The following is an 11729-nucleotide window of genomic DNA, read 5'->3' as shown; positions in this document are numbered from 1 at the left end:
CCACAGGTACAATGTGTGCGAGTGGAAAAAAGCCACTAACACACAGAGCAGTAAAAATACAATAATGCAAACAATAAAAGCGCCGCAGACGCTCGGATGAGCGACTGTTTTTGCAGCAGATGGTGGACTCTCAGCTGGGATCAGGTTCAGTCTGTAAACACAACAACAAACACTCAGGTCCAATCTGGATCTGCTTAGAGGAGCGTTTACAGGCCGGCAGAGCCACAAACAAACGAGGTGACTCACCGCAACCTCAAACATGCGACCGAGAGCTCTAGGACGCCCTGCACCCAAACTGGGTCACCGCAGCAGCTGGCACTGATTACCACACAGGTATCTGATTCTCACTGAGATTATTAATCTGCAGCATCAGGAACAGTTTAAATCAGAGGAATTCACCATTCTACACTCCGTCATCTGATTATTTACACATAAACTGTAATTAATTCTTCCTCCTGTGCTCAAACTCTTCCTTACACAAGGAGTCATTATTGCGAAATTCCCAGTTTTTCCCACAGATTATTAAATCTTTGCCAAATCAAACACTCGCATGATCACATGTGGTGCCCCCCTAAAGGCAGCGGTGGACAGAGGAAGATGATCTGGACCGGTAATGGATCTTTGGTCATTCATAAGAGTCTCCTGGAAACGTTTTATTCATCGAATTCTTGTTGCAAATTAAATATAATCTGCTGACTGTGCAGAGTGCAGTGAGTAGTCCTGACTGTAGCAGCTCATAGACCAGGGTCTGGTTGGATTTAAAACCACAGAGGAGAAGACAAAAAAGCCAATGAAGGCGACTGCAAAGAAAACAATGAAAAAGATAATAGCGAAGGAGACGACAGACAAGACGAATAAGATGATTAGAGGACAAAGGAGAGAAAAAAAAAAAAAAAAAACAACATGTCTTAAGTAAGACAAAGACAAAAGAAGTCAAAGGAGACAAAGAAAAAGAGACATGGATGAAGCCCAAGATGATGGAGTCCATCTAGCCACGGAGGGACTGCAGTTTTTGTTAGTTTAATTTTCACTGTAGATCTTCCCATTTGGGTTTTTCATTCTTCCTACAGGGAGTGCAGAATTATTAGGCAAATGAGTATTTTGTCCACATCATCCTCTTCATGCATGTTGTCTTACTCCAAGCTGTATAGGCTCGAAAGCCTACTACCAATTAAGCATATTAGGTGATGTGCATCTCTGTAATGAGAAGGGGTGTGGTCTAATGACATCAACACCCTATATCAGGTGTGCATAATTATTAGGCAACTTCCTTTTCTTTGGCAAAATGGGTCAAAAGAAGGACTTGACAGGCTCAGAAAAGTCAAAAATAGTGAGATATCTTGCAGAGGGATGCAGCAGTCTTAAAATTGCAAAGCTTCTGAAGCGTGATCATCGAACAATCAAGCGTTTTATTCAAAATAGTCAACAGGGTCGCAAGAAGCGTGTGGAAAAACCAAGGCGCAAAATAACTGCCCATGAACTGATGAAATGAGAGCGAGTCTTGATGGGCCAGATGGATGGGCCCGTGGCTGGATTGGTAAAGGGCAGAGAGCTCCAGTCCCACTCAGACGCCAGCAAGGTGGAGGTGGAGTACTGGTTTGGGCTGGTATCATCAAAGATGAGCTTGTGGGGCCTTTTCGGGTTGAGGATGGAGTCAAGCTCAACTCCCAGTCCTACTGCCAGTTTCTGGAAGACACCTTCTTCAAGCAGTGGTACAGGAAGAAGTCTGCATCCTTCAAGAAAAACATGATTTTCATGCAGGACAATGCTCCATCACACGCGTCCAAGTACTCCACAGCGTGGCTGGCAAGAAAGGGTATAAAAGAAGAAAAACTAATGACATGGCCTCCTTGTTCACCTGATCTGAACCCCATTGAGAACCTGTGGTCCATCATCAAATGTGAGATTTACAAGGAGGGAAAACAGTACACCTCTCTGAACAGTGTCTGGGAGGCTGTGGTTGCTGCTGCACGCAATGTTGATGGTGAACAGATCAAAACACTGACAGAATCCATGGATGGCAGGCTTTTGAGTGTCCTTGCAAAGAAAGGTGGCTATATTGGTCACTGATTTGTTTTTTGTTTTGTTTTTGAATGTCAGAAATGTATATTTGTGAATGTGGAGATGTTATATTGGTTTCACTGGTAAAATAAATAATTGAAATGGGTATATATTTGTTTTTGTTAAGTTGCCTAATAATTATGCACAGTAATAGTCACCTGCACACACAGATATCCCCCTAAAATAGCTAAAACTAAAACAAACTAAAACTACTTCCAAAAACATTCAGCTTTGATATTAATGAGTTTTTTGGGTTCATTGAGAACATGGTTGTTGTTCAATAATAAAATTATTCCTCAAAAATACAACTTGCCTAATAATTCTGCACTCCCTGTACATTCCAGTGTTTCTATTTGCTCATGAGCCTACAAGGCGGCCATGTTGGATTTTACTAAATCTGATGGTTTGATGCCAGTGTAACTATGACTGTTCTTGGCTGAGCCTTGCAGGACTTTCCAACACTCTGTAACTGACTAGTCTAATACACTTTTAGTAACAAAAACAAATCACACTAATGATAAAACAATGAAAATGGTCACTTGCAGTAGCCTTCTGTCTCGTTGGGCTGTTTTTGGTTCCTTTTCCTGTTGACCCCTGTTGTTTTTCTCTTTCCTGTCCAAGCCCACTTTTCAGCCAATCAGCATTCTACCTACACCATCATCACGTCACAACACTGCACTGGGTTTCTGGTGGACTGCATGCAAACACATCTGCACTGGCTGCACGCTCCAAATCCTTTTAATACCTTTGAATTTCATGAGTTTAATAAACATCACCTCTAAGGACCTGTGTAGAGCCCAGACTCTGCTCTTTGGTTAAAGTGGATCCTGGTTTAATCATCTGCTGTTAAACTTAATAAACAGAACCACATTGTTTGAAAAGGCAGTCTGAAACGTCTGCTTGTTGTGGATGAAGTGATGGTTTTAAAATGCCGGATTTGTGGGTCACACGAGTGCACCACATGAAGCAGCGTCCTGTTTCTGAGCAGCTGCAGGTGGAAATGAAAGCCTGCTGTTCTTAAACGTGACTCTCATAAAGCAGCAGCAGCAGCCGCCACCGACACTTGTCCCGCCAGTGAGATCCCCCCCATGCTTTTTTTCGGATTATCTGAGGAACAACCCAGCTGACTTCTGGGTGAGGTTATCATGAAGCCTTAGGCCTTTATTTCTCACTTACAGACATTTAATTATCGCAGATGTCACGAGTCAGAGGTAATCACGTTGTTCCTCAGCGCTCTGCATTCTTACAGGACAACACTTACATCATATTTTAACAGCCTTTACCAGCATTTGTACACCTTAAAACAACAATGTGCTCTGAGCTTTATAGATAGAACATTTTATTCTGTCCTGAAAGTACACGCCTTAAACATGCTCTAAACCTGGGCTAAATCACAAGAAAACAAAATAAAGAAAATCAAACCAAGACTGGACAAAAAAGACTGAATCATCCTTGAGCTATAAAGTAAATGTAGAGGGCCAAAAACATAGCCCTGAGGAACACCATGAATAACTATTAAAGATGCCCAAGTGATTTTGAAGCCCCTGTTGTCGAACATGTTATAAAACAAAGTTACTTTATTAGTTCTGCAAGAAAGCATCAAACCTGACTTTCCAAAGAAGAAACTCTGTTTCTGTTCTCTTTACCTACCTGCACCTTCTCAGAGTTTCCCTGACGAGATTCATCAACCTGGTTGCTGCTATGTGACGTCCTCTTTGCTTCATCTCCGTTTCCCTCACCGTCCTCCTCCTCCTCCTCACTGGACAGCACGACTAAAGGAAGAAACAAACAAGCGATATCAAAACCTTCAAATCATGTCACCATTGTCACTTTTCCCCCATAAGCATCAAGCTGTGGGGCTGAAAAATAAACATGATTTTCCAATTAATGCCAATTTACATCCTAGAATTTCACTCACTAAACATAGAGCACATACTTAGACTCCATCACATAATTGGTGGAAGTCAAACTCACTTGGCTCAGTTGGTTGGCTCAGCTTCGGTTTGGGTGTCCTCAGTCGGAGGTGGAGGACAGCTGACCTGTTGTTCTTAGTCTTCTCTTTGAACTGCCTCCACCTCTCTCTCTCCTTCTCCCTGTCATCGACCTTCAGGTTGCTGGTGGAGGCAAGTCGCACCCTCCTTACTGGCGTCGTCGTCGACGATAAGACCATGGAGATGGAAGAAGATGATCTTTGTAGGCCTGAGGGTGGAGTTTGATTCAATCTGGAGATAGGAGAGTTCTTCGTCTGTTGTTTCAAAGGAGATTCAGGAGGAGTTCCTGTGTTGCTCTGAAACAATCAGACCGAAGGTGAAGATCCAGTTTGTAACAGGAAATTTAAAGTTTACAAAACATTCACAATAAAATCTTTTTTATTCTCTGCAACTTTTTCCTTCATCTCAGGTGTACCTGTTTAATCCTAAACAATTTTATTGTGAAAATACTGCCTACTCTGCAAACATTATTTTTCTGAAAAACCTTTGATGATTTTATTGCGAAAATATTGCAACTCCCCTCCCCTAAGTTTCATGACTTTACTTTTTGTGACTTTCACTGTGAAAGTGCAGCAACCTTTGACCTTTACCTTCTCCTCAGAAGTGTCTCCATTAGACTCAACTCTCCTCCACCTCTTGTCTCCCAGTGTAGAAGAACTCAAAGTCCCAAGATGCTCGTCACCTCTGAACTCAGCCAGAGAGTCCACGGAGATCCTTTTATTGACCAAAGCTGCAGAGGGAATGACGATCAATCACGCTGATCAATAAAATCTCAGACAGTCCTCTCTATACCTGTGAAAAGCTCACCTGACAGCTCTTTCTTCTTCTGTGGTGGAGACAGGTGCTCTAAAGCCACCTCAGGCTGCAGCAGCCGGTCAGATGCTCTCTTAGGACGCCATCTGGTGGAGAAAACAGACACACTCAGTCCATATCACTAATGAAGGACTTAAAAGTATATCACAAACTTCTTGTTTACAATTATAGTTAATAACAAAATAATTCTAATGAAATATAATTGAATTAAAGTATAAAAAAAAAAGTGAAACCTGTCAATAAGTGTAAAGAAATATTGAAACATTTAATGGTAAGTAGCATGAAATAAATCTACAAATATTTTAGAGAAAATAAAAAGTAACTTTCCAACTAATAATAAGGAGATGATTAATAATATTCTAATAATATTTATTGTAATATTATAACTAATAAAAAAATAACTAAAATTCTTTAGAAATGCTCCCTAAACACATTAGGTTGTAAATAAATAAATAAGAAATATTTAAGTAGAAACACCTAAAAATATTATTAAAATATTGCACCAAAAAGGATATATCAAAATATAAACTCTGTAAAACCGCTGCATTAAATGTCATTAAAACAACAAAACAGTGGGTGAAACTACATTTATGAAAGATATTTGAAATGTGACAAAATACTACCAATTTTTAAAAAAAATTAAGTAGAAGATAAATCATGCTTAGAAATTTAAGTGCCTGAAGATTTTTTAAAAACTGTAAACTATCAATGAATGAAAATTTACAAACAAATAAGTCAACATTAGTAAATCTAAACATTAAGGTCATGACGAGAGGCAGAGGTGCCTAAAACTTGTATTAAAAACCCCCAAAAAACAAACAAACAATAAAATTAGTTTAAAAAGATTTTGGTATAAAGTCTATGATTTTAAGCGGATGTTGGTGCAGCTTCAGCTCATTAAACTATTGAGTGCAAAAAGAAAAACTCACCTGTTTGACAAACAGCTTGATGTCACTTCTCTCTGCCCTGCTTGTGATTGGCAGCTCCAGCTGCCTGCTGCTCTGTGATTGGCGTCTGAAGCTCCACACCCGATGGGGCTCTTGAGTTCCTGCTGCGTCTCAAAGTTTCCTAAGAGCTGCTTACACGGCGTCCTGCAAGGAAATGACCTGGTTACTTTTAACATTTCATGGCAAGTGTAATGAACTATGCAGACTGCAGAGGGTGTTGCACTCACCTCTGTCTGGCTGACGAAGCGCCCACGGCATTCCCAGAATGCATCCTGTCAGCTCCACCTCTGCCGGACTGATTCCCGTAAAACTGCACGCAAAACAAACAAACACAACTGCTTGATTAAGTCAAACATACCACCTTAAAAAAGGTCCAACACTTTATATAGATACCACCTTAAATGAGCCTTGCCTTAAACGACTGAATGGGTTGGACACTTTAAAACAACAACTTATACCACCATAAGTAAAATCAATCTTACTCAAAACAGCCTTAACATAAATCATCACCACAGTGCAAGAATATGGGCTGGTATCACCTTAAAAAGGGAGTGGTGTCTCATGAGTTGCCTCCTGTTCAGCGGGGAAGGTGACTGAGTGGAAGGAGCAGAGGTATCCTGATATGCACTCTGCACACTCTATATGAGGGCAACTCCTTCCACTCAGTCACCTTAAAAGCAGAATTTTCAATTATTCCACCTTAAGAGCCTATATCACCTTAAATATCGAAGGTTTCACTGGAGGCAGTGCCACCTTAAGAGTACTCAAAACTGTAGATTAGTTTTTCATATAACTAATCAACTATATAACAGTAAAACATGAGGAAGTTTACAGACACCATCTTTAAATACCCCAAACAATTAACCTGTCAGATCATTAATACCACCTTAAACGGTTCATTAGAGGCTTAAAGGAATGTAATATCACTTCACGGGGACAAACGGATGAGATGAGGAAGACTTAGGAATACCACCTGTAGTCGAGGGGTGGAGGTCTGGAGGCGGGACAGAGGTGATTGCATGTCTAGGGGACTGGAGTCAGAGCCATGAGGATGTTTCTTCTTGGGAATCTTGAAGGAAGATGCCATCCTGCAATGACACGAATACCTCAGACCAGACAAAAAAAATCAGGCAAAAGGACAGGAGCCGCCTCATAGAGCTGCTGTATCCAGAGAAGTGGATGTAAGTGATCATCAAACTCAGTGTATAAATAAAAAAAATAAATAACAGTAAATTTAAAGCGATTTTGTCACATGACTGTCCTGCATCTTTAAAAAAAAATTAACAATATTAACTTAAAGAATCCTACAGTAATTACAAACTAACTTTTTCTATAAATATGGGTAAGGACTGCTACACCACGCACAAAGGATTTCAGGAAATTTGAAGCGTAGTTATTTTGTGTATTAACCTGTAGTCTGAGCCCTCAAACAAATCAGACAAAATTAATCTGTTCAGAATAATATAGCTGCTTTAAAAAAAAAAAAAAGTCTTACATGCATTTCTGAATAACCACATATTGGGCTTCTGGGGCTGGGAACTCTAACCACCAACGTTCAGATCAAATCAAAAAAACATCCTGGAAGTTATGCCTGCCAGTGAATTTTAAACATATGCGAGTAAACACGATATAAAACTACTGTAAAATCGATGCTGAGCAGACCAAAGTCCATTTGAAAATTTCGGGGTTTTAACCTCACCATCGTTCCCTGCCACAAAACACGACTCTGTGTTTTCACAAACACTGGAACTTTTGATGTTTTATACGTACAGGTTTAAATAAAAAGCTAAAATTACCGTTATATATATTATCACCAGATTTTGTGGCAGTTTTCCCTCAGATCTTCCTTTAACTCTAGAAGCTGACGGTGCTGTCCGAGACAGCTGACAGCAAATACAAATAAATATATTTGCCCCGTCTATCACAGCTGTTGGGTTATTTTTGCACCGAATTTTCAAAAACACGTTAATGATTTGTAAGGTGTTCACTGCAGAAAGCTACCACAACTGTGGACCCGTTAAATAATTAAAAACGGAATAAATTTACCAACCCGAAGTCCGCCGGCGGAGCCAGCTAAGCGGCTAAGTAGCCGGGGCTAGCCGGTGAGCTAAGCTAGCTGCTGGCGGACTCTATGCCGTTAAATGTCGCTGAATTATCCGGACGCCTCATGGGGCGGCAGGCGGAGAAGCTGGAGGAGTCCCACCGTCCGGTTAAGCTTAACCAACTAATTCAAAAACATCTCTTTCTCTTTGGGCTGGACACTCGGCAGGACAACTGCTACATAATAACAACCACAGCGTAGCGACGTCACTCTGCGTGATTACGTCACGTGGTTTCCTGTTCCCTCAATAAAAAAACAACTATGCAAACAGCAAATAAATTGATATTTTATATTTTATAATTATTCTACTTCATTTTGTTATATATCGTCCCTTAATATTAATTTTTGTAAATATTTGCATTATGTTTTTACTATTTTAACTGCTATAACATTAAAAAACGTAATAAATAGTTCCTCTTTTAACAGTTGTATTTTGATGCTTAAAATGTACATTTTTGAAGAACTCTTACTTTTTCTCAACATGAAATTAATTACACTAAACACAAATCAATCAAAAGAGGGCAAAGTGATCAAACATGTTTTCTTCTTTCATTGGCTGAGACATTGCTCTAAATGGTGAGGTGATTCACATGGTTCCTGAAGTCCTGCTCAGGTGGCCTCTTTAGCTCGGTCAGCTTAAAATAAAAGCCTTCAGAGTAACAGAACAGATTAAAAGTGTCTCCATCTTCACAGCTGATCATCTTTTAAGTCTTCAATTCCATGACAAGAAGGTGAAAGTATCTAATACCACCTTAACAGCCAATCAGGCTACAAAAGTCACTTTCATTAAGGTCAACTGATGAGTAATACCACCTTTTATGAGGCTGACAGAGGAAATTTGTTTAAATAAAGTTTTATTTTGAAACATATAAAGATGCATTTCACTGAACTTCCTCCACGGGTGAGGGACTGATCGCTGTGATTGATCAATGGTTCACATGACTGGGTAATTCACAGGCTGGTGGTTCTTTGGTTTGACCTTTAACCCCAGCACAGCTGGATGTTTAGAGCGTGTGTGTGTACGCAGGTGAACAGGTGTTTTTCAGTCCTCGGGAGGAGCACTAAGACCAGATCAAACTGGATCATTCTAGAAGTTGTTTGTGTCAGATCAGCTGAGTGCGACTAACACTCTCACTTCCTGTCGAGGGTCTGCTCACATGTTTCTCGACATGCTAAAAGCTGAGGCCACACTTCCTCTTCCTGTCACATGATAAGTCTGTCAGTTTTTAGCTTTGTGATTTGGTTCAGCTTGTCTGATCAACGGTGGAGGCAACATCATCCGAGTGTCCTTCTGCTTCCTGCTCCGCCTCTCCCTCTGCTTCACCATTCCCACAATCCTCTGGGCTTCCTGTGGCGCTGGCTCTGGGCACCGTAACCTCCTTGTAGTAGCCCTCCCTGTGCAGCTGGCGGCGGACCGTTCTGGCTGACACGCTGTGGCTCCGCCCAGCGTTCACGCTCTCCGTGACCTGAGCCAGCGTGGCGCTGCGGTTCTTCTTCACAAACTGCACCAGTGCCCGTGCGTCGTGCTCACCTAATGAGCGCTGCCGCCCACAGTTCCCCACGCGGCTCACCGACGATTTCCCCTGCGTCTTGTACGCCGCTGTCACTTTTGTCACTGTTCCTATCGAGACGCCGGTAAGCTGGGCGGCCTTGGTGACTGAAACTCCTGCCATCCGAGCCCCAACAATGACGCCGCGCTCAAAGTCGCTCAGATCCCGACCTCGGACCATTAGGCCACCTACAAAAGGAATCACATCAGACCCGGTCAGGGGTCATGGGGAACACCTGGGAGAACACATGCACCGTCACCCTGTTCAGACCCACCTCTGAGAATCTGCTCCAGGTCTTCTTCTGGCTGTGTGGCCGTAGATTTTAAGGCGGAAGTGATAGAGCAGCTCTGAGGAGAAACAGAATATGATTCAAACCCAGCAAGCGTTATGTAAAACAAAACACTAAAAGGGATTACTAATACCACCTTAAAATGCCTAAGGATCATCAGCAACAACTCTTCACAACCCTACACTGACAGTTCAGTAATACCACCTTAAACCACCAAAATCCTAAGGGACAGAAGCTGGAAATAAGTTAAAAACCACATTAAATCAGTCACAGGTGCTACAACTTTTACAAAAATGAAAAGCTGAGTAATTCCACCTTAAATACACTAAGCGTTCATAAACAGATCTCAGGCAACAGCAATATCTCCTGAGACGGTAAGGAGATAAGCATGAGTAATTCCACCTTAAAGAGGTACCTAACTGGATAAAGTTAAAGTGAAGCCGACAAAGGGACACTTCACTGAAGAGGTGGAGGCGGCTTCAGGAGGAGTGGAGAAAGGGGGAGGAGAAAGAGGGGCGTGAGGGGGGAGTCTGTGAGGAAGAGGAGTAACTCCACACTAACGAGCTTACCTGAAGGCCACCCTGCCGCCCTCTCTGCTCGGACTGCAGTCCTCTGTGTCCCGCTCTGTAACACACTGGAGGTTATTCAGACCTTTAACTCATCTCTGACCCGCTCATCTCGCTTCTCCTCTCGGCTCCAGCTCCTTCTTGAGCTCCGTGTTCCAAACACAGCTTCCACTCGGAGACGGTGTTAGCACCGTCCCACTCTGCCTTCAGCAGAACCGCTTCTCCTGCCCCAAAATGGCGGCCGAACTTTTGTTTTCTTCCTACTGGGCTTGTTCTGGTTGACCCACTGCACATGCGCATTCGTGTTTTCCAAACTGTGCCCGCCCACCACTTCCCGCTCTTTTATTTTTTAATGTTTTAAACTTTATTGATATCAAACACAGGAAAAAAAAATTACGAATCCCCTTTATAAATTATTTATTAAATATATAATTAATATACAAATGTTAGTAAATAATATCTATTATCACTAACATTTTATAAATATATATATATATATATATATATATATATATATATATATATATATATATATATATATATATATATATATATATATATATATATATATATAGGAAGAAGGAACACGAGAAGCTGGAGAAATACCAAGGGCTCAGAGAAGAGCTCGAGAGGATGTGGAGGGTAAAGGTAACGGTGGTCCCCGTGGTAATCGGAGCACTAGGTGCGGTGACTCCCAAGCTAGGTGAGTGGCTCCAGCAGATCCCGGGAACAACATCGGAGATCTCTGTCCAGAAGAGCGCAGTCCTGGGAACAGCTAAGATACTGCGCAGGACCCTCAAGCTCCCAGGCCTCTGGTAGAGGACCCGAGCTTGAAGGATAAACCGCCCGCAGGGGTGTGCTGGGTGTTTTTTGTTTTGTTTTGTTTTTTATGCATACACATACAACATGTAATCTATCATGAATTTTTTCCACTGAGTTATTTTTCCAGATACATAATCCTGAAGCATGAAGAGGAAGACTTATGTGCATCAGGATAACATATACCTGATACACATAAAAAGCAACTAAAACCTGCTCTAAATTCAATTTACATCACAGTTTCAGCTCATATAAAATCTGTGTAATAACCTTAAACAGTCCTGTCCTGGACTGTCTGCTGAAGTCCATCGAGCAGGTTGGGGAGGAGAGGATGTTGTCTAAGCTAACATCCATCATGGACAACACCTCCCACCCCCTGCATGAGACTGTACGAGCGCTGAGCAGCTCGTTCAGCAGTAGACTTTTACACTCAAGAACGAGCGCTACCTCAGGTCATTCTTACCAGCAGTTGTCAGACTCTATAACACAGTTTAACATCCTTTTGGTTACCTTACTCATCAGCTTGTTTGTTCACTGTACATTTTATACATATCTCTGTACAATTTTTCTATACATATTTCTGTACATTGTT

General features: G+C 41.6%; 1 protein-coding gene across 3 annotated transcripts in view; it reads right to left on the bottom strand.

Annotated features, from left to right (window-relative positions):
• Positions 1–10629, bottom strand: part of LOC116329510 (sentrin-specific protease 7-like) — a 25649-nt gene extending 15020 nt beyond the window's left edge. The window contains exons 1-11 of one of the 3 annotated variants that reach the window (XM_039606926.1): positions 10068–10195; positions 9889–9987; positions 9738–9810; positions 7863–9651; positions 6786–6900; positions 6040–6122; positions 5795–5956; positions 4860–4951; positions 4643–4782; positions 4036–4348; positions 3712–3833 (exon numbers count right to left, since the gene is read on the bottom strand). In XM_039606926.1, the coding sequence (XP_039462860.1) occupies positions 3712–3833; positions 4036–4348; positions 4643–4782; positions 4860–4951; positions 5795–5956; positions 6040–6122; positions 6786–6899 (1026 nt within the window). In that variant the 5' untranslated portion in view covers position 6900; positions 7863–9651; positions 9738–9810; positions 9889–9987; positions 10068–10195. Of the gene's footprint in view, positions 1–3711; positions 3834–4035; positions 4349–4642; positions 4783–4859; positions 4952–5794; positions 5957–6039; positions 6123–6785; positions 6901–7307; positions 7577–7862; positions 9652–9737; positions 9811–9888; positions 9988–10067; positions 10196–10321 lie in introns of those variants that run through there. The other 2 variants (XM_039606925.1, XM_031751538.2) reach the window with 2 other exon arrangements.
• Between the last annotated feature and the right edge of the window lie 1100 nt (positions 10630–11729).

This window comes from Oreochromis aureus, linkage group 23 (assembly GCF_013358895.1).
Source record: "Oreochromis aureus strain Israel breed Guangdong linkage group 23, ZZ_aureus, whole genome shotgun sequence".
Taxonomy (NCBI): Eukaryota; Metazoa; Chordata; class Actinopteri; order Cichliformes; family Cichlidae; genus Oreochromis; species Oreochromis aureus.
Note: the sequence above shows the minus strand (reverse complement) of the source record. Positions and strands in the feature narration are given on the sequence as shown.